Below are 22,252 nucleotides of genomic sequence, written 5' to 3'. Positions count from 1 at the left end.
TACACTTTCTCACTTCACCTTTACGACTACTACCTTACCTGGACAATGATACTTGGTTTTACCAAAAGATGTGCCAGCAATTGCTAAGCCTTGGCTTTTCCCAAGAATGCTGGACGTGCAAAGAACAGAAAGATCGCCTAATCACAACTCAAAGGAAAAAAGGGCCCGCATCGACGTTTCCTCGTCCAGCGCAGGGCTACGTGTCTTTGGTGTGTCGTACGCAAGCCCGGCGCTGCCACTTCACATGTCAGCGTTTTCTACGTTTCCTTTCGCCGAGAGAGAGGCAGTAGGAGCGTTCAAGGTTCGGTTGGGCACCCATTTGTCCGGTAGCGAGTAAGCGACCTGCTCGACGTTTAGCATGAGTTGAGCAAGCAGGCTGTAGCGAAATTCGCCGACTCGCACGAGTTCGGACATGTTTTGATAGGTAAACGGACGAAGAGGGAATCGCCGATACCGTCCATTGGATGGCAGGAAGCCCCGAACCTCGACAGCGTAGAGATCGCACCGGCCTTCCACCCATTATACATTGTCCTTTTGGTTCGATTCCCAAGTCAAGCCACTCATCGCAATCCATATCAGGGCGAATCGTCCACAAGTAAAGACGTTCGAAACGAACATTGTGCAATTCGCGAAAACATTCCCACGCTCGAGTGGGAAGACTGAAGCGTGCAAGACAATATAAACGGTGATTGACGATATCCCCAAGCCTTCCTTCGCCATTCGAAGCCTTGAAACATGACTTTTCTTCTTCCTCATCTGTACAAGAACTCGATGGCTTATTCTCTTGGCAACCGTCCTTCCACGACGGGCAGAACAAAGAAAAGCTCGTCTATATCTTACTCAAGAAAACGCGTCACCTTGAGCACAATAATACTGTAGTCAGCGATAATGATATGGCCGCCTGCGACAGGCTTGCTTGCACAGCCGCGACGGATCTGATAATGCAGCCGGAAACCTCGTCGGTTGCGCGGATGCAGGGGAACTTTCAAGCATCTGCCAAAGCAGACAGGGTTTGACCCCGTCGAATCCCGGATGCCACGAGTTGGGTATGCTGGGTCGAGGCCATCTGCTGGGGTCAATGGTGAACCTGCATTTGGTGAAATTGACACATACGCCGGATTTCCAATCACTTCACAAGGACATCAGACATGCCCATTAGAAATGATGGTTAACAACTCATCCTGGAACTCCTGTGATCCTCTTCCAGGGATGATTGAGATGACAGTTCAGGCATCCGGAGGGGATCCCTTGCTTTCGGCTTCGCTCACAAGTTGCGCAGTTTAATGGCAGAACTCCCATTCGCAGGGATTGTTACCTGCGATAGTTGTACAGTGGCCTAAGTGCGACCCCTTGTTTTGTCTCACGTCAATTCGCCAAGAAGAATCCGAGTCGCATCTGTCGACTTCACTAATATGTCCATTGTTCTACATGACGCGTAAGGCGCGAGCATGCGACCTGCGTGTCGACTGGCTGAAGTATTGATTGGGTTGCCGAGCGTTTAAGCTTTTTACACTATAATCTTATCGAGATAAGATATACTGGACCTGGTGCTCCGACTAATTAACCATCTGATCTGCATACCTATCCTTGACTTCGACCTTTCGAAAATCAGCACCCGAGGCTTACTGCTTGGAATCCTATTCGCAGCCTCCAAGCTCTATACGATCTCACGATTTCCGGGCTGTACCTGACACAGAAAGTGCTGTTGAACGGCTCTGACACTGCCTTTGGCGTACAGCGATGACGATCAGTCAGTGTTTCACCCTGCTCACCCGTTCGACGCCAATCTGCACGTCGACCGTTGGGGTCCTCGTCCCACATCAGTAACGAACCTATCATCGCAGTATGATAGTAGAATGTCCAGTTCTTCCATGACTTATGGGTGTAATACGTTCCGCGATCAGAGACCACGTCGTAATCACACCTCTGGTGCGATGACCAAGCTACAGCCCATTATGGTGGTAGACTCTCGGCCTCATTACTAAAACGGCAGTTAAACTACCAAAGAACCAACAGTAAATCTACGGTAGCCGTAGATATAAAGATGTAGGTACTCTTTGTCATGCCCAACATTACTGTAAGCAGTATCCCTTCTGGAATTTGGTTTTCATCATGTTGGCACGCCTATTCGTCCTAAGTGCAGCGTTCTTCAGGCACACTCTTGGCAGTACTCTGGTCAGCTATCCAGTCGCCCAGGAAGAAAACAGCCACAACAACCACGCACATGGCTACGCTCTCTATGGGTTCTGGGGAGGCATCGTGCTGTTAGGCGCATTGCACCAATTGTGGCAGCTCTGGCACCTGCGTACATGTACCCCAGAGACCTCCAATACTAATGAACGTGGTACCATTGCTCTCCGAAGATATCCAGCCTTCATTGAGACATTGAGACATTGGAGCAGAACTCACCTCCAAACGCCTCCAGCTTTTGGGAAGCATCATGCGCGACTGTTATACTGGTGTACCATACCGACCAGGCTAGAGTCTGTTGTCATTCTTGCCTACTGGATCATAACCATCATTCTTGTTGGAACGGATTATGTGTTCTACTCGAATGATATTCAGTAAGTCAAACAGGTCCCATGATACTTGAGAACCCCTCGGCTAATGCAGTCTTGTAGACCAACAGGCGGCGACTATGCCACGACTCTGGGTCGTCAGCGCTGGGGTACCTTCGCCAATCGCTGTGCAGTGCTCGCTCTCTCAAACCTCCCAATACTATGGCTCTTCGCTGGTCGGAACAACATCCTCTTGTGGGTGACTGGCTGGGAATTCCAGACGTTCAATATCTTCCATCGACATGTTGCGCGAGTCACTATCTTGCTCATTATCGGCCACGCGGCTTCCTACACACACCTAGACACTACTATGACAATGCCCACGGGTAAGACGCTCTACCAGGAAGCGTTGCACGAGGAGTGGTATGTCTGGGGTATAGTGGTATGTTACGTTTTTCGTTCTTCTACCGCCCGTTCTCTGACACAAGACAGGCTGCGACGACCTTGGGTACCTTCTGGCTTGCGTCCGTCTCATGGATGCGGATGAAGTTCTATGAACTATTTCTCGCGATACATATATCTCTCGGAATACTATTGATTTATGCTGTTTTCGGGTAATTATGCTTTGTATGCCAGATCGTAATCTATATTGACACTTCGCTTGCAGACATACACGACAAGAAGAAGGTGCGTTTAATGGTTACCTGTGGGCCGTAGTAGCGATCTGGAGCTTTGATCGACTACTACGCCTGATTAGACTCGTCGTGTGTAACCTGCATGTCACTACTGGCAAGAACTTTGTGCATGTAGCATCGACGAAAGCCACATACGATAAAGTCTCGGATGTCATACACGTGGACATCCAAACCTCGGGGCTTGCCTTGTTCAGACCCGGACCTGGCCAGCATTGTTTTCTGTATCAGCCTTTCAGTTTCAAATTCTGGGAGAACCACCCTTTCACTATCGGGTCATGGAGCGCGAGCGCCTCAAGTTCCGAGACGGATCTCGAGTCTGGCACCTCATCTTCTGATGCATCCTCGCCAATCGAAAAGGACGACAATTGGGACTCGATTGTCCCAGCCACATCTCGCAATTTGTCCACTCAATTGTCCAGAGTAGACAAGGTCACTCTGTTACCATACAGCAACAAGACGCTCACTTTCTGGATCAGACCGTACGATGGATGGACCCGAAGACTCCGCGATCAGTGTCTGAAAGAGCCATCAGGCGTCTGTCATCCTCACTTGCTCATGGAAGGACCTTACGGCCACTCGAAGAACCTGTACATGTTCGACACCGTCATACTAGTCGCAGGCGGCACGGGCATATCCGCCGTGACCCCCTACATAACAGAGCAAATCGCCCGCTCATACAAAGGAAAGACGCGCACAACCGACATGCGCCTGATGTGGTCCACGCGCAAAGCCAGAATCGTCACAAGCATCTGCACCCAAGAGCTGGCTGCCGCACTGCCAAGATCGGATCTGAAGCTCGATGTCTATCTGACTGGACGTGTGATGCACCACGATAAAGTAGCCATGAACAACGCCGGCATTACGTATCATCATGGCCGTCCTGATCTGGAGGCTACCGTCGCGGAAGTCACTCGCGAGCTGGGCCCGACCCGTCGCGCGGCGGTCTTTGTCTGTGGTCCGTCTGCAATGGCTGATAACGCGCGTGAGGTGGTTCATGCCGCTATGAAACGAGGCTGTCGGAACTTGGAGTATTTCGAAGATTCGTTTGGTTGGTAAACTAGAAAGAGCAAGTGATTACAAATGCTAGAAAGGGGAGTTTCGATGATATTTCATGACAGGTACGATTGACGATGGCTTTTGTCTTGTTTCGGTTACACACTCTTTCGACATCAACGCTTCCTTTGCATGTTGTATCACAGTTTTGACTCGTCTATGCTGTCAGCTACGAAGATGAGTCGGAACTATTTTAGATTGGGTATGGTGCTTAGTAGAATTAGGACTACAATGAGATATGTACGGGCAGAAGCTCGGTACGTCGCAGATGAAGGCTGTCTGGCGCAATGGTAGCGCGTCAGTTTTCGGTTCCTTTGAACTTCACTGAAGGTTTAGGGTTCGAGTCCCTAGGTGGTCGGCCATTATCTTTTGCTTATTGCTTTTTTGTCTTTTTGGTGGTGCATCTAGCCAGCCAATATCATGTAGAGCTATGTTATTTTACCACGACGACTACGAGAGGCTTGTGCTTGCACGAAGAAGTTGCTTTCTCGTGACTTGCAGGCCGGCAATTATCCGCCACTGACCCTTGCTGCCGCCGCCTACCTGTGAGTAAGCACTGCAAGATGAAGCATAGAGTGCAGCCTCTCAGTCCGCCATCGCGCGAGAACTTTATGTATCTCAACAATCGACTTCGTTGCTTATCCACTGTACGAAAGAAGCGTATCTCAGCGACCGGAATGTCCACGTCCTCCGAGGAATTATACTGTAACGACGATACTATGCCCTTTAACCGCCTCTTACGCGGGAACAAGCGAGCGGTACGAAGAACGTGAGTAGATCATGAGTCGTGTTTGTGATGATGTTCTCGCTGTCGTTGGTGGGGTATGTAGTGATAGTGGGGTATGTGGGGCTCCGTAATAAGGAAGTTTGAGCAAGCTACTGCACCTCGCCAGATAGAATGGTTAGATGCATCTCCATGTGTATGAATTGTCAAGCATCTTTGAAGCTAGTGATGTTCATGCATAGGACAACAATTCAATCTTGTTATAAGCTAGACCGCTTGTGTAGGGTATGAAACAAGACCTTTGGACAGAGACAATCCATGCTCCAAACGCACTTTGAGCTGCTCTTCTCGTACCGTATTGCTTAGGACCAGTCCTTGAACTAGTTGGACCTGAACCTTGGTGCATAGAGCTCTCCTTATACCAACCACGCCACCTCAGACTACAAAACTCTGCGGAACGAGAGGGCCGGCAATCCTATGAGTAAGGTAAGGTACCTAGGATAAAGGGAGCTATATTCAGTGACGTAATACTATTTACATTTTAGTCTTTATTTCCGAGTTGGCCCCTCATCCCCTCCTTCATATTCAAGTAGATTTGTAATCTTTACTCGTACAAAAGAGTTGCGCCATTGCTGTAGCTGTAGATATAGTACGACATTTAAATGCCATTTTTAGCTCGCAGACTTTGTTACAAGTGTATCCCAAATACTCCCACTCAATCGAGAAGTCTACCTCGATTGAAACTTTTGCCTAACCACCTGCGTCCTCGTACAATCAACCTCAGCTCGATTACAAGACCCTATACCACCACCATCATGAAGGAAGCCATTGTCCGCAAGGGAACCAAGGTCGAGATTGTCGACTCTCCGATCCCCAAAGCCCAGAAGGATCAGGTCGTGATCAAAGTCGAATACAGCGGATCCAATCCCAAAGACTGGTGAGTGAGCCCATTCACACGTGATTCCAGCTCAGAAAAGTCACTTAACACCAGAAAAAGGAAATACCCCGACATCACGCCCAAGGGCGAAATAAACATCGGCGACGACATCGCGGGCACAATCCACGAAGTCGGCGAGGGCGTCTCAGAGTTCAAAGTCGGCGACCGCGTGCACGCCTTCCACCAAATGATCACACCGGGCGGCTCATTCGCCGAATACGCCGTAGCATGGTCGAGCACGACCGCCTACCTGCCTCCTCACGTGACCTACAAAGAAGCCGCCGCTCTGCCCCTGGCCTCCCTGACCTCAGCAGTAGGTCTCTACGACCGCCTGCGTCTGCCCCAGCCCTGGACGCCCCGAAAAGACGACGAGACTCCCCTCCCGCTGGTCATCTACGGCGCCAGCTCCGCGATCGGCTACTACGCCCTGCAGCTCGCGCTGAAGAGCAACATCCACCCGCTCATCTGCATTGCTGGAAACGCGTCCGCGCACGTCCAGAAACTGCTTGACGCAAGCAAAGGAGACGTGGTCATCGACTACCGCAAAGGCGACGACTCGGTGCGCAAAGAGATAGTATCTGCCATTCCATCCTCCGCACCCCTCCGACACGCCTTCGACGGCGTCTCAGAGAAGGGCTCCTTCCAGAACATCGGCGCCGCAATGGCCGACCAAAAGTCTCCCGGTGGTGGGCATATCACGACCGTGCTGCCGGGCCGAGACTTCAGCGACGTGCCGCAGGGCGTCAACGTCTCGACCACCATGGTCGGCGACGTGCATTCGTCGCTCAAAGACTTTGGTTATGTCTACTATAGATACGTCGCGCGCGGCGTCGACGAGGGCTGGTTCTTGCCTCAGCCTCAGGTCGAGATCCCAGGTGGTCTCGCGGGCGTGCAAGAGGGCTTGACGAACTTGAAGGAGGGCAAGGCGAGTGCTGTCAAGTATGTGTTTAAGATTGCCGATACGCCCGGCATCAAGGGACAGTGAGATGGACATGGTGAAAGGAGGATAGTAAAGCAAAAGTAGGTAGGCTCAGAGGCGATCTTTGATAACTAGACACACAAATCAAATCAAAACGAATTGATCGAACAGATCATTGTAATATCTCAAGATGTTCCCCTCCTGTGGTTTTCTTCGTCTCTCAAAGTACAACTACCTGTCCAGGTTGTCTCGTGAGGGAACCTCGATATAGCCCAGATTGTGTTACAGCTATCCTGCCCTCAGCCCGAAGCCCGAGAGAAAAGGAAGTCCCGTGGTATCACATAGACAACGGCAATCAGACAGAAAAAGCATCGGCTTCAACACTTCAGTCGCAAAATGAGTGCAACATGATCTCCTGCAGTAAGAGAACAAGCAGAGGGATTCAGAAAGATACAGACAAACGTGACGCGACACGATACAACTAAACTAGCGACGGCCCAAAGAAAGGGGCAAAGCGCTCGACAACGGGAGAAAGATCGTGAGAATAGATATTGATATGATACGAGAGAGCCACGAACGACACGGCATGGCATGGCACAGAACTTATCCGTCTGAGCATCCTTACATGCACCACTGCGTTTCATTCCGTCCATTCAAAACGAATCTTGAAGCTGGGAAACCTTCCTCCAGCGCGCGTGAAGATGAATGATTGAAACCTGCCTTTTCGCCCGCTTGGAACTAAAAAAAAAGAGAGATGAAGAGAAAAGATCTACCGCCACACAGCCTTTGCACTCGATGCACCAGCAGCACCCGTCACACCACTACTGTTAGAAGCGCTACTGCCGGGTCTGCCCCCCACGCCTGCGGAAGAAGAGGATATGGCCACCGAACTGACTCTCAGCGGCGCGATACGCAGACCGGGCGTCGCGGCCGAAGCAGAAGAATCGAATGTCGTCCTTCGAAGGTTGCCCATGCTTTGTGCGCCCTTGAGGATAGGTTGAGAACGGGGAGACAAGACGCTCGACTCTGACGCTTTCTGTCCGCTGACCATTCGGCGGGCTGCTTGGCCGAACATGCCTGCGCCTGATCCGGGCACGTGTGGTGGTGAGTTCCTTGATGCTGCTGTCGGAGATAGGCGACGATGCAGCTGCTCGCGTCGGATTGTGCCGGTGTGACTGCCTGACGACGAAATGCGCTTGGCTTTCATGACTGATTGGAGCTTGCGTGCGGCTTCTCTGCTGTTTTCTTTGATTCCGAGGCCGATAGCGTCACGATCTGAAAATGAGTGATTGCTGTTGCTGTCCGAGTCGTCGTCGTGGCTTCGGTGGTTCTCTGAGATGGGGTTCAGCGCTGGGGCGGCATTACCGGTGATTTCTCGGAGAGGGGATGGATGCTCAGGTGCGTTGAGTTGATATGCTGGAGCAATCGGTGACCCGTCTGCTCGTTTGGTCAGGAACCCGGCCTGGAATCGACCGCTTCCTCTAGTCCGGATTTCCGATGACGATATCGGTGGAGCTGGAATTGGCGAGGAGTCCGCTGAGTCGGAAGTGTCTTCTGCGGACTCGGACGCAGGTAGTCTTGGTGATAGAGATGCGGAAGTTCCATCTACCGGCGTGGAGTCCAGTGCAGGTGGCGTGGCTTGGAAATCGGCAAGTTTGCCATCCTCGGTGTCGTCTCGCCATCGAACTCCACGCTTATTGGTCTTCAGCAGGGACTTCTTGTTCGGTGTGCCGCCAACAGAAAAGCCCTTTCGTGCGGCGCCAAATTTACGCCTTCTAGGCGATGCCTTGGATGGCGAGGTGGGAGCAGCTGGTTCAGACGCAGGAGGGCTGGGCTCTCGCAAGTGGGACACACTCGCCAAGCTGGGTCTGATTTTCGCCTTTATAGGAGACGGACCAGCTAACTGGAAACCTTTCTTTTTCTTGGGAGTCCCTGACCTCGTCGGCGGAACTGCTTCGACGATCTGCAGACCACCATCTGGTCGGATAACTTGTCCAACAGACTCTGTGCAGGACGTCAGGAGTTTTGCAAGTACAGATTTGGCTGCCTGTATAGCCTCTGCTTCCTCCATTTGCATGATCTGGCCTAATATGGCCACTGTCTCGAAATGTGCCTGCAGCATTATCTGCAACAATGCAGTCTCTCCAGCCTTCTCTTGCTCGAGGACTGCAGTGTAGGCTTCACGATCAGCGTTTCCTCTCATCGATTCAGCTTCGCGCTTCAGACTCTCGATGGCTGCGGATCCGTGGGTTGCTGAAGGGTCGGCTTCCTGAATCTGGCGAATGCCATCGTGCACTGCAGAGTCGAGGGTCCGCTGCCAGTTCGACTTTGCCAATTTCTGGTGATAGTGCTGTCTGCTTCCTTCTAGCTCGATGAGAATGCCAGCAGCAGTCTTCCGCATCGCGAGCAGACTCTTTGGTGGCTCTTCTTCCTCCCGGTTGTCACAGACTTGATCAAAACTACCGATCCAAGCAGAGATTGCGGCAATCCTACGCTCAACCTGCCGAAGACGCTTCATAAGATTTATCCTTTCCTTGCGCTCATCTATCGAGTGGTTGTATGCCGCCCGTATCCTTTCCAGCCCTTCTCTTGTCAATGATTCCTTCTTGTCTTCCTGCTTTCTGAACTTTGCAAACGCCAGAGACTCAAACTCTTTCTGCTGAGCTTGGAGTTCGTTAATTCGTGCCATCTGCTCGTCGATCTTCTTGAGGTAGTCCTTGACGTGGCGGTCAACGTTGTACACATTGCGCATGACCTTGGTCTGGATGTTCTTTGCGCGGTTAGCGTATCGCAGGGTATTCTGGGTCTCGTCGAAATGTGTCGAATTTGGGCTGACGCAAACGATCATCACGGTCCTGCAGTTGCCTCCCAGGGAGAATTTGAGTAGTCGGGTAAGTTTGCTGTTTCTGTAGGGGACGTGATTCTTCTTCCGGGGGTCGCATAGAGCATTGATGCATGATCCGAGAGCCAACAAAGACTTGTTGATATTTGCACCCTCGAGCAATCGCTCTCCTCGGTTCTTGGTCGCAGATGCTCTCTCGCTGCCGGCAAGATCGATGATGGACAGTGTGGCCATTGTCGTTGGTTCCGAGATGGCCGCGTTTCTGTCGCGCTGTGAGACATTGATCTGGAGGACGGCATGTGATCGTGAAGAGGTTGCATTGGCCTCTGTGGGTGATTGTGTTCGTGCTTGGTTGCCTCGGATCAGCATCTCCATGACCTCTTGGACCTGGGAAGAGTCAGCTACATGAACAGATTGGACAACATCGCCATTGTAATCTGCAGTTGCAGTTGCAAATATCATCAGAAGAGAAGACTCCACGAACATTCTGTGGTCTGTGAGAAGATAGGCCAGCAACAGACACTGCTTGATTCGCGTCTTCTCGTAACATCAAGCCCTGCTTGTTGTTCGGCGTGCTCGGCGAGAGAAGATCGCGAATGGTCTCATTGTAGATTTCAAGATAAGAGAGAGTGATCTCGGTGACTCTCTCCTCGCTGACATCTCCAATCCGCTCAAACAGCTCCTGCATAGTCAGAAAGATGATTCCAGGTTGTTGTGATGTGCCGGTGATGGTGTGAGTCTTTCCGCATCCCGTAGCGCCATATGCAAAAACAGTGGCGTTATAACCGTCCAAGACGCTGTCCAGGAGATTCCTCGTCGTGGCCTGGTATACATCGGCCTGTGTGATGTTCTCGTCAAAGACCTTGTCGAAGCCGTAAGTCTGGTCTTTCGAGCGTTTCCCGCTCATCCCTGGTCTGGAAAAGCGTGATACGGGTGCATCTTCGGGGGGATCAAAGATTCTGATCAAACCTGTCAGCCATGACTTTTGTTTCTCTTTGCCGGCACGACATCTGCATACAGGCATTTATCGTCAACGACTTTGATGACCGATCTGATTCCCTTGCCGGCCAGACGGGGTGCGGGTACACCTGCCAGAGATCCATCTCCGAGAAACAAAGGGGAGTCGTCCGTTTTTATTAATTGAGCAGCCTCTCGAATAGTAAAAGGCCGTACACGGACAGCAACCGTGATGGAGGATGCGCCATCTGTTGCTCCACCGGGCGCCATAATGGGCACTTCTTATCTCCCTGTGCGTTGGTGAAGCTATGTACGCTGATGAGCGTGAGTGTATATTTCTGTATATTGTCCCAGGCTGTCTGATTGCGCCGTGTTTGTGTATTGTTGGTGCCAAGAGGTCGCACATAAAATGCCACCAGGGCGAAGTGAGAATCGGCGAAAATCACTCTGTCGAATAGTATGCTGTTGTTAGGTCTATTGGGCCACTCCGCATGGCTTTCTTTTCTGTCGCTCGGTGTATATTCAATAATGCTTGCCGGTGCACAAAAGAGGGTCTTTCCATGTATTTCTTTGCTGTTGATCTCGGTGTTGCCATTTTGCCCTCCCAAAAGGGAAATACCGACTTCCCCGGATTCTGGGCGTCGGCATCCCCTGGCAACAACCGATGATGAAGCGGCTTGGCAGGCAGCTGTCCTCGGCCAGTTTGCCTTACCGACTCTGGTTTACCAGGTTGCTCGACCTAGATATCCCTTATACAACGGTTCTACACTGACAATCTATCTCGCATACTATCTGGAGGTGATCTAGTGGTATCGAGACATCGTAGTCACTGCTGACTTGACGCTCGCCAAGTCAGCTCATCTATATATACATATAAAGAAACTTAGTCCTCGGCCGAGCCGACAAACTTGTCTGCCATGGCCACATCGGCATTCGTGATTACCTTCAAGAAATCTTTATCGGCATCAAATAGCATGACATGAAAGTGCTCGATGGCGTGAATCGTCTTCAAGCTTGCCCAATTCTTGAACCAAATAACATGTTCCGCTGGCATCTTTGAGCGAAAAGTCTCGTTGACATAGTCGTCGATTTCCTTTCTCGCTTTGGCAGTCAGATCGCCCGTCTCCGTGTCTTCGTCGAATGGAAACTTGGTCCAGACGACTAGATGTACAATACGCTTGTCAATGCCATAAGGCCAATCATTATACAATATCTTAAGGTCGCCTGCATTGCATGTCAGCTAATCGGGGACACGGGCGGAGTGGCAGATCATGCGATACTTGGGATAGTAAAAGGCGCCCCTTTCGCCTGTAGATCATTCCAATGCAACCTCTCCTTCATGACAAAATCCATAACGCTACCATGTTCTCTTTTCAATTGGAACATGTACTCCTTGTAACGTCGGAGGTCGGTAGGTTTACGCTGGAACAGGTCTATGCGATTGGTCCGGATGAGCTCCTTGAGTTCGGGCCACGTGAAGCGGTGGTATTGTGAGTCCGGAGTGGCGAGAATGCCTCTGTCTTTCTCGTTGGCATCGGCAAGGAAGTCAGGACATTCTGCGGGTCGTTTGTCTATAGGCACGTTCACCTGCCAGTATGGTAGACGTGACTGGTCTGGAGCATTATTGGCCGACATATCTTTGTGTTGCAATGAGCCAAGATGCAGAGGCGCTTGGCTGTACTTTATTTAGTCGATGTTGTCTTTGGCGACGAGGTTGTTACCCGAGCGAGCCTCGCGTATGAAGTGTGTGCGGGCAATAGCGAGTCAAGGTATACTGTGGAATAGGCCTCAACGAATAAGGCACGCTGACTTCTAGGTCACCCAGTAAGGTTCACCCGGGTCGAAAGAAAAAGTCACGGAGCAAACACGACAAGCCGTGGCGCTCGCATGACACAAAGCACACACTGCTATTGCTGTTGACACGAGGCTACAGCTGTACGGCCATATTTACATATACACCCGGAGGAAGCTATGACGGAGCGAGCCGAGGCGCCTCATCTGTAGACGACAAAGGCACGACAGTGAACCGTCGACGTTGAAGCGGATTAGATATCAATGTGAACAGTATTGTAGGCTATAGGGCAGAAACCAAGGGCTCGTCCCCCCGGGATGTGGACATTGGATTCTCCCATCAAGGTTCCGGGTCCTCTAAACAACATTACGGCCCCAGTGAAACGTCGAAATGGGTGACAATCAACGACAACGATGATGATAATGATGATGATGATGATGATGATGATGATGATGCTGGTGATGATGTAAATGTTCGACACGAGATAGGTAACGTCGTGCTTGTTGGAGTTTCACCACATGGCAGCATCGCACCGCATCGCATCGTCAACTTCTAGTACGACTTAAGTCTATGAGCACGATCGCAGCAGCTGCCGACCGCGACGGCGATTACGACGACGACCGAGGCCAAGAGTCATTTCGATTTCTAGCAGAAGAAAGGCATGGCACCCTAAAATGATTTTAAGATGAGATTCAATGGCCATCACTTGCGACAAATGCCCGTGATTGGGTGTTGGCCAAGCCAATCAACTCCACTGAGCGGACGAGGTCTGTGCAGCCAGCAGCAGCGTCGGCGCATCGGCAGCGACGGGGATTCAAGACTAGCCGGAAATGATCTGGACGTGTAAGCAGCGCGTGCGACTATGCCACAAACAGAGTTGCGGCAGGACGAGTCACGGAAGCAAAGGAACGGAAGCAAAGGAATGGAAGCAAAGGAGAACGAAGTGAATGTCTGGTACAGTAAGTCGCAGAAGCAAAAAGGTAAAGGCACAGGCACAGGCACAGGCACAGGCGCAGGCGCAGGCTCCGTAAGCCTCCACTGCAAATCAGGGGTTGTCCAGGGTTACTGACTGTACATATCCAGGCGCGCGGCGGATGCAAAGCGGTACGGTAATTCTGGCATTGCTTGTCCTGCCTCGCTCGCCTGCATCCACAGGTCGTTGGCTGGACCTTACTGTAAGAGGAACTGGAGTGACTATACATTCGCTCTGCTTTGCGCCGCAGACAGAAGGCAGAGAGGCTTTTCCATCTTGACCATCTCTCGGTTTCGTGTCTTGTCCGCTTTTTCTCTCCCACCCTTCCCCTTCTTCTGACCCACTCGTCTTTTCGTTTTCCCTTTTGTCCCAATCTACCGTCGACAGTCCTTACAGACATAAGATTTCCTCGGTAATAATCGTGCGCGCGCCGCTCCTTGCTTTTTCATATCTCCCCATCTCCGGCCAAAGCACAGCACACAGCACACAGCACACCGCTTGCGCCGAGTCTGTACCGACCGCGTAGACACGTGCACGTCGGACAAGACAACTGGATCCAGTCCGTACAAAGCAATATAGATTAGGGAGATCCAGAGTCCCAGGTTTGTGATTGCAGACGCGAAACACTTCTGGTCCATGCAGCTGTAGGAGATCACCCTCGTATCCCCATACACGTCCACTTGGCATAGTGGACTGGGAACAGGCACAAGGACTGTTCCGTCAACATAGCGACTGAAGCAATGATGCACAACCCCGGACCTCGCATGCGGACAGCCTCACCGTTGTCAATGCAGAGCAACGACTCGAATTTCCTGGGCCAGTATCAGAACATGGGGGGCATGGGTCTGGGTGCGGGCATGGGAGCTGGCGGAGGAGATCCATACTCGGCGGCCAACGCAGGAAGTGCAGGCACATCAGTCACAATAGCACCCCCAAACACATCGCCGCAACATTCGCACTTTGGCGGCAGCAGCAACGGCTTCATCAGCAGGTCAGGCCCGGTGCCGCCGTCACAGCGATCGCCTCCTATATCGCAGCATCCAAGCGGATCCACCGACGCCAGCCTTTCGAGCCACCCCTCGACCAACCGATCAATGAGTGTTGCCAACAGCCACCTCTCGTCGGCGAGCTCCATCTCACGAGCCAGCGATGGCGCCGGCAGCGGCTTCTATTCGCCCACCGTCAGCGAGTTCGGTCGCGGTCCGGCCCCGTCGGGCGGTAAGCCTGGCGTCGAGGAGTCGCTGGTGCGACACTATGACATGCTCAAGATCTTTCTGGCAGTCTATCTGAGGGACGAACAAGGAAACACGCGACCCACGCGAGCCAGAGACAAGCTGCTCCGACTCTCGGCCACTCAATTCCACGAACTGAGCACAGACGTCTACGATGAACTCCTCAGGAGAGAGGACGATCGAAAGCGACCAGGCGGCGGCGTCCCTCCGTCTCTGCCGCCGAAGCAGACCTTCCATCCCAAGCGGAACCAAGCACGACAGAAGCTCAGCACTCTGCCGCCCGACCGCTTCAGACAGCTAGCTACCGATGTTTTCTATGAGCTCGAGCGGAGGATGCCCAGACTCACCTCTGGTGACATGGACCGACCTGGGAGTTCGGCCAGCGGAAGAGCTCCCAGTCGGCAAGGCGGCATGCGTGGTCCTCCACCCAACGGCTATCCTCGAGGCCCGGGAACCCCTGGCAGGAGACCAAGCGGCCCTCCCGGTCCAGGAGGCTACGGTCCGCAATACTCGCCGTCCAAAGAAGGTCACATCCCTCCGAGACTGGACTCACGGAGCAGAGCGGGAAGTCTTGCCCAGGGTGGTCCTCCCGACATGCGGCCCATGCCGCAGACATCCCAGAGCAGCACCATCGTCCCCAACAAAAGCACAATGGTGGAAGACGACGAGACGGACGAGGAAGAGGACGAAGCTCTGGGGCTCGAGAAAGCACTCGATGCCAAACGATCGACCGGGGCGAGCGCTGCAGAAAGCGAACGTATGAGAGAATACGAGACAGAAGTAGCAGAACTGAAAGAGCGGGTGCACGAACTACAAGAACGACTGGACGGCACCGAAGCGGCGGCAGAAGAAAGCAAGCAGCGAGCGGAAACTCTGGCAAAAGAAAAGGACGAATGGACACAGGCAAAAGCCGACTTGGATACACGACTCATGGCTTCGCAACAATCACTCGACAATTTACATGAAGAACTCGAGCAGTCACATACAGACAGGAGCCAGGCCGAGAGCGACCTGCGCGCACACACGGAGCGATCCATATCGGATTTGCAAGTCGAACTCGAGGAAGCGCGTCGCGAGGTTGAGCATCTGAGAGAAGAGCAAGCCACACAGCAAGAATCTGCCAAACAGCAGCAACATTCCAGGAAATCGAGCGACGACAGCACGCAGCAGTCGACGCTTGAACTACGCCAAGAGCTTGCCGCACAGCGTGCCCTGACCGAGGAAGTCCGTCGGAACGCAGAACAATTCCTGCAGGAGATGCGTCTGCTGTCTGAGCAATCCGAGCTCGCTCTGGAGAAAGAAGAGCAGCTTCGAAACCAAATAACTTCTCTGGAACAAGAGACTGAGCACTGGAAGAGCCGCTACACCAAGGCCCGCACGCAGATCAGGAGCCTGCGCGCGAGCACCATCGGACTGGGTCTACAGCACGAGGCCGATGACATGTTGAAGAAGCGTCACGGAGACGCTGATGGCCCACGAGCTCAAGCACTCATGCGGGAGGACGGGCTGGTCAGAGACGTCGATGTTTCTGCTTACCAAGTTTCTGTCGATGAGTTGGTGTATGCCGCCCGCGACCACGCTGATCTGGAGCTGCCGCTCGAAAAGGTCAAGTCGGTCATTCGGGCGGTCAAAGCCATGGTTGTCGACATTGATGGCGACTTGACGAGCATCCATTCGCCTTCTGCCTCTTCACCCGTAGGCACGTCTCACAATGGTCGGGGATCGTCAATGGCAGCATCAACGACTGGAGGAACCAACACTCATCCGACCGCGTTGAAAGCCAAGATCACTCGCGATGCGAACAGACTGGTCACTGCGACTCGCACCCACGCCACTTCTCACGGTCTAGCACCGCTTTCCCATCTGGATGCAGCGGCCGCGAATCTGACAGCGTCGGTCATTGCATTATTGACGATCGTCGGCATCCGACCTTCATCGCCAGACGATTTGAAGCATGGCAGTCTGGACGTAGCACCTCTGCACAACAAGAACGCATCTCTGTCTTCGTCGTCTGCACTGAAAAGGAATATCGATCAGCACCAAAACGACTACTCTTCTTCTCGTCAAGACCACGAGTACGACGGATACCGTCGTGACAACGACGACAGAAGCGACGGCAACCCTTACTCAGACGCCGGCATTGCCCCTCTACAGCTGCACTCACGCGCCTTTGGCGACAACCCCTCTCACCACCAGGGAGAACCACCCGTCCATCAAAGCGCCAATGACGCAAACGAAACCCGCCCGTCAACAGCAGCACTAGCGGCCGCAGTGCAGACCCCGCCGACCAAAGCGACCGTGCCGGAGCCCCCAGTGCCTCATTACGACGACTACTCGGACGCGGGCATGGAAAGCCCCATCATCAAAGGCGGGTTTCAGATCCGGCAAGCACCACCGCCTACTTCAGGACAGACAGAGGCTGCTGGCGGAGCAGGAGCAACAAGCGACGCGCAGAAGAACGGCGGCGGCGGTATTGGTGGGTGGTTCAACATGCTCAAGAGCCCTTCGATCAGTCACAAGAGCATGGACAGTGACGATGACGATTACGTTTGATTCTTTTTATTTTCTATACACGAAATCGAGGGTGGATGGATATCAATCACTCTTTTGTTCTTTGATTTTTGCTTTGCGCCCTTGGATAGATATCCTTTGAACAGGGAGGCGAGAAAAGAACATGTATACATTTTATTTTCTATTTTCTATCACTACTACTGAAAAGAGAGAAAGGAAGGAAAGGAAAGAGAGCAGAGGAGAGGAGAGGGTGTTTATCGGATATTCTTCTCCTCTTTTCTTTCCCTTTCTTTCGCTTGCTCTCGACGGACGGAAGATGAACCAATCATCACATCTTTAATTCTTCGGCTCTGACTCTTCATCCTACTTTCTCTCATTTACACGCACGTATCTATTTCCCCTGCCCTCCCTCCCTCGCACGACGCAACGTCAGGGAAGGGCAGAAAACGGGCGTAGGGCAGACCGAACGATATACTTCTATATCGTCATTATAACTACTATGATCATCCTTCTGTTCCGCCTTCTCTTCGTCATCGATTCACTGGCATGGTCACTTGCAGCACGGGAGCTCTGAGATGGGTTGGCAAACAATAGAACCATAAAGCAGGCAAGTAGAGTATGTGAGAACTAGGCTGGGTGTAGGGCGTAGTTATACGGAGTAGGAACTGGAGTAAGACCAGGAGAACACAAGGGGAAGAACATAGCATATGAGAGATAGGAAAACACAACATAGAAAAGAGGAGGAGCAGAGGTCGTTGAGCAAGTCGATAAGTAGTGCCCTTTTCCGCCCTTGCCTTCCTGTTATTCTCTTTAGAAGATGATGAGATGATAAACACCCCGCCGTTCTCTCTCTACCTCTACTTCTACTTCTACTTCCATTTCTCCCTGTTCCTGTTCCTGTTCTGAAGAGAAGATATGCACTGTATAAAGCCGGATTTGATCCATCCAATCCAAACCAAACCCAATCCAACCCAACCACGGAACTTCCCCGGGCCTACTCAGATGCCCTAAGTCGACTGAAATGTCTCGCGGACCAGATCATGCAAACCGAGTCGAACAACGATCACGTCTCACGAGGTAGCACCTTCACACAGGCGCAAGGAACATTATCGTGATGGGAGAAGAATCATGACGATAAAAGGCAATCAAGGACCGGAAAAAGCTGTAGGGCATGGGAAAAATAGTAATAATAATAATAATGCAATAGAAAACCGCGCGCCTTTTTCGATGCGAGAGCTTTTCTTCAATATGACGAGGAACAACGGATGGTTGCACAAGCTGAAAATAAGAAGACAATGTTGTTTATATATATGTGAGAACCCACTCGGACCGGGCCGCGATCCGAACCCTCTTTCCTACTCGTCTCGCTCTATCACCGACCCGTAGCAGAAGCAGAAGAACTCAGTGGCTTCAAACCCGCGCCAGAAGACGACATGAGCCCCGGCGCAGGCGTCTGGCTCCTGCTGGGACCCGGCGTGGGCGCGGCGGATCGGTTGTGGCTCATGTGCGCCTTGACTAGATGACCAGCGGCCAGAGCGGAGCAGAGACTCAGTTCGCCTGCGAGCACACCGGCGGCCACGATGCGGGCGAGTTGGCGCGCGTTGTCGCCTGGTTTGGTCGGGTGGGCGCCTCGCACGCCCAAAAGGTCGAGCATGGCTGATTGGGGCTCTAGCACTGTTCCGCCTCCTATCGTGCCGACCTCTATCGAGGGCATGGATACGGAGATTTGCAGGTTGCCGTGGAGACTAGACAGAGAGATTAGCATGTGTTTGGAAGAGCAGAAACAAATGCAAGAAAAGACTCACTTTCTCATCACGGTGATACAGTTGCTGCTCTCGACGTTCTGCGCGGGATCCTGGCCTGTAGCAAGGAAGATGGCAGTCACAATGTTGGCGGCATGGGCGTTGAATCCACCGATACTGCCGGCCATGGCACTACCGATCAAGTTCTTGCTGATGTTAAGCTCGACCAGAGCATCGACATCAGACTTCAGGACGGAGCGCACGACGTCACCGGGGATGATAGCCTCGGCGACGACAGACTTGCCTCGTCCGTCAATCCAGTTGATCGCGGCGGGTTTCTTGTCGGTACAGTAGTTTCCAGAAACAGATATGATAGCCATGTCGTCGAATCCAGACTCTCTGCTCATGACGGCCAAAGCGTTCTCGACTCCCTTGGAGATCATGTTCATGCCCATGGCGTCACCAGTAGTCGTCTTGAATCTGATGTAGAGATAAGTCCCGGCGAGAGTGGTCTTGAGTTGTTGCAATCGGGCGAATCGAGAAGTGCTGTTGAACGCCTCCTTCATGACCTTCTGACCAACCTCACTGTCGACCCAGACCTTGGCTCCTGCGGCGCGAGCGAGTGTCTCGAATCCGACGCAAGGACCACGGGTCATGCCATCGGCGGTGAGAACAGTGACGGCACCACCGCCTGCGTTGATGGCCTTGGCACCTCTGCTGGTAGAAGCCACAAGAACACCCTCGGTGGTAGCCATGGGCAAGTAGTAAGACTTTCCGTCGATGATCATGGGACCAGCAACACCGAGCGGCAGAGGCATGTAACCAATAACGTTCTCGCAGCAAGCGCCAAAGACACGGTCGTAGTCGTAGTGAAGATACGGAAGCTTTGAGCTTTCGAGCAGGCTGGAGACATGGTGGGTAACTGGAGTGCGAGAGATGACGGCGCGTCGAACCTTGACAGCACGAGTCTTGTCCTCGAGCGTCTTCTCGAGAGCGTATCCAGGGATCTTGTTGCGGAGAGCGAGCTCGATCAGTTCCTCGTCGTCCAGGGTCGGTGCCCTTTTCTCGGCAAGAATGCGCTCGCACTCTTGCTTGGTGCGCTTCTGGTTGCCATTGGGCAGATGGGCATCGCCGCCGTTCGTCTTCTCGTCATCAACGTGGCCGCTTTCCTCGACATGGACAACAGGTGCAGGAACGTGGACGATTTCTTTCACTGGAGCAGCCTCCTCGCGCTGGGGCTCCTTGATGGTCCAGCGCGCGGCGTTGAAGAGATAGCCGTTGAGGACCAGAGAGATGGCCAAGACAATGACCATGTATTTGCTGAGGACGGGATCTTCGAAGCTCTTGAGGACTCCCTCGACCATCTTGCCGCCCATGCTGGAGAAAAGGCCGTCGGCGAAGGTCCAGTCAGGGGCGAGTTCGTCGGCGGGAGCGTAGTGAACGGAAGGATATTCGAGCTCATACTTGATGGGATTGAAAACGGTGACGGAAGTGGGCTGGTGACGGGCGATGGCTTGCTGGAAGATGTGTTCGAGACCATTTCCGGCAACCTTGAAGGGATCGATGGGAGGCTGAGCGACGACGCTGGCAAGACCGGCAGATGCAAGAGGAGAGTTGTTCCTGTGGCCACCTCTGAAGGGAAGAGTGCCAAGGTTGATGACATTGATAAGAACAAAGCCAGAGACCATGAGCACCTTGAAGCGAGGGATGCTGCTGTCCCGGATCTTGCGGCCAAAGACAGTCGTCTCTCCGGCAATGTGCAGACCGACATCCTTCCTGGGCCAGTCGTTGCTGCTAGCGACCTTCTCGGCGACACTGCGGCTGACGCCGTCCTCCTCGAGCGCCTTCCTCAGAGCGACGTGTCGCTTGATCCTGTTGACCTCGAGCTTGATGGTGAGAACGGCAGTGTAGAAGGTGAAGAGCAGGATGCAGTCGAAGAACAGGGTCCAGGCGGCCAGGAAACAGAACTGGCGGATGCCGCCTTGGATGCCAGACATGGCGCCGGCGACCAGGATGGTGATCTCGACCAGGTAGTCTCTCACAATGGCGAATCCCTGCTCGGACACGGCGACCTGGACGGCGTTCTGGATGGTCAGAGGGGCCTGCTCACCGCTCGCGCTCTGGTCGGCGCGGCTGCGGTCGAGAGAGGCAGAAAGCACGGCCTGCGTCAGGATGATGGGCTTCTCGAATCCCACAGTGACGACGAGGAAAGGAATGCCCTCGGAAAGCAAGACGACGTTGACGGGAACGCCCAGCTTCATGGTCACGATCAAGCCGAACAAGCAGGCAAAGGCCGACGAGAACAGAACCGAGGTGGCCAGCCAGAAGTTGGAGCCCATGCGGCGCATGGACAGAAACAGAGACACAAAGGTCAGATGCATGGTGAGATAGCCCAGAGACATGATGATGATGTCGAGAGTCTCGGCGTTCTTGATCAGATCGACAAATGCAGTCCACGAGTCCGAGGCCCAGCCGCTGAGGGTGAATGGCTTGTCCGCAGCCTTTGCCGCCTTCATGATCCATCTCTTTTCCTCGGGGAGATCGTCGAGCACGCCGGCGTCAGACTCGGCGGCATTATTGGCCCTGCCCGTGGCTGGCACCTCGCGGATGGCGGCAAGAAAACGGGGAGCCTCGTGCGAAGGAAGAGAGAAGGCGAGGGTGTCGTCGGTGGACAGAGAAGACGAGGAGCGCGAGGGGAGGATCTCGGCCTTGCTGTCGGCGGGCACTGGCACAGCCTGAGCAGAGGGAGCAGCATTGGACGACGGGTTGTTCCCGAGGTACGAGTCGCCAAAGGTCAGAGAGATGAGAGCGAGGTGGTCTTGTCCGTCGACGTGTTGCGCGCCCTGCTCTTCCGACTGCCACTTCCAGCTCGTCTCGGGGCCCAGGTGCAGAGTCCTGCTGCCGGCAGCCAGGGCGCTGTAGTCGACCTTGTCTGCCGCGCTCCTGGACGACGGCTCAAACAGCCCGGTCTCGAGCAGAGAGATGTACGTCGTGCTTGCAACCAGGGCGATCAGCACTATCGTGTGGATTGGGTGAGTGCAGGCGCGGTTCGATGCCTTCTTCAGCACAGGCGTGATGTATCTGTTGTACGACGACGACGACGACGACTTGTTGGCATCTTGAGAGCCGTATAATGCTCGCCACCGCGCTGGTATTAGAGATGAGCCCAGCATTTTTTTTTTCTGTTTTCTGTTCTCCTTTCCTCCTTCTACTCCGACAACCACTTCACCTGTCGCGTGAAAAGTAGCTTCCACTCGAGAAAGAGCAGAGTCTCTTGTCTGATTTAGCTCAGAAAGGGGGGGATGAAGGATCGTGTCAGGTTGAGAGAGTCGTGTCGTGGCGGGAATCAATGAATGAATTGGTTTATCTCGTATACT

The 22,252-nt window shown here is 53.1% G+C and overlaps 6 protein-coding genes across 7 annotated transcripts; 3 read left to right on the top strand and 3 right to left on the bottom strand.

Annotated features, from left to right (window-relative positions):
- Nucleotides 1-2,112: 2,112 nt before the first annotated feature.
- Nucleotides 2,113-4,249, top strand: AAFC00_006475 (uncharacterized protein; the record flags this gene model as incomplete). Its single annotated transcript, XM_069346437.1, has 4 exons — nucleotides 2,113-2,564; nucleotides 2,622-2,940; nucleotides 2,991-3,112; nucleotides 3,166-4,249. 4 exons carry the CDS (start codon nucleotides 2,113-2,115, stop codon nucleotides 4,247-4,249), a joined length of 1,977 nt encoding a protein of 658 aa, XP_069197649.1.
- Nucleotides 4,250-5,785: 1,536 nt separating this feature from the next.
- On the top strand, nucleotides 5,786-6,892 carry AAFC00_006474 (uncharacterized protein; the record flags this gene model as incomplete). The annotated part of the gene is made up of 2 exons (XM_069346436.1): nucleotides 5,786-5,907; nucleotides 5,968-6,892. 2 exons carry the CDS (start codon nucleotides 5,786-5,788, stop codon nucleotides 6,890-6,892), a joined length of 1,047 nt encoding a protein of 348 aa, XP_069197648.1.
- Nucleotides 6,893-7,595: 703 nt separating this feature from the next.
- On the bottom strand, nucleotides 7,596-10,895 carry AAFC00_006473 (uncharacterized protein; the record flags this gene model as incomplete). The annotated part of the gene is made up of 3 exons (XM_069346435.1): nucleotides 7,596-10,055; nucleotides 10,153-10,627; nucleotides 10,687-10,895. 3 exons carry the CDS (start codon nucleotides 10,893-10,895, stop codon nucleotides 7,596-7,598), a joined length of 3,144 nt encoding a protein of 1,047 aa, XP_069197647.1.
- Nucleotides 10,896-11,508: 613 nt separating this feature from the next.
- AAFC00_006472 (uncharacterized protein) lies at nucleotides 11,509-12,260 on the bottom strand (the record flags this gene model as incomplete). The annotated part of the gene is made up of 2 exons (XM_069346434.1): nucleotides 11,509-11,849; nucleotides 11,906-12,260. 2 exons carry the CDS (start codon nucleotides 12,258-12,260, stop codon nucleotides 11,509-11,511), a joined length of 696 nt encoding a protein of 231 aa, XP_069197646.1.
- A 1,870-nt stretch (nucleotides 12,261-14,130) lies between these two features.
- On the top strand, nucleotides 14,131-17,175 carry AAFC00_006471 (uncharacterized protein; the record flags this gene model as incomplete). Of its 2 annotated transcripts, none has more annotated exons than XM_069346432.1 (1): nucleotides 14,131-17,175. In XM_069346432.1, one exon carries the CDS (start codon nucleotides 14,131-14,133, stop codon nucleotides 17,173-17,175), a length of 3,045 nt encoding a protein of 1,014 aa, XP_069197645.1. The 2 variants fall into 2 exon arrangements, with proteins under 2 accessions (XP_069197645.1, XP_069197644.1); XM_069346431.1 differs by having other exon boundaries at nucleotides 15,880-17,175.
- A 1,330-nt stretch (nucleotides 17,176-18,505) lies between these two features.
- On the bottom strand, nucleotides 18,506-22,048 carry AAFC00_006470 (uncharacterized protein; the record flags this gene model as incomplete). The annotated part of the gene is made up of 2 exons (XM_069346430.1): nucleotides 18,506-18,878; nucleotides 18,939-22,048. 2 exons carry the CDS (start codon nucleotides 22,046-22,048, stop codon nucleotides 18,506-18,508), a joined length of 3,483 nt encoding a protein of 1,160 aa, XP_069197643.1.
- Between the last annotated feature and the right edge of the window lie 204 nt (nucleotides 22,049-22,252).

This window comes from Neodothiora populina (genome assembly GCF_041146345.1).
Source record: "Neodothiora populina strain CPC 39397 chromosome Unknown canker_contig_7, whole genome shotgun sequence".
NCBI lineage: Eukaryota > Fungi > Ascomycota > Dothideomycetes > Dothideales > Dothioraceae > Neodothiora > Neodothiora populina.
Note: the sequence above shows the minus strand (reverse complement) of the source record. Positions and strands in the feature narration are given on the sequence as shown.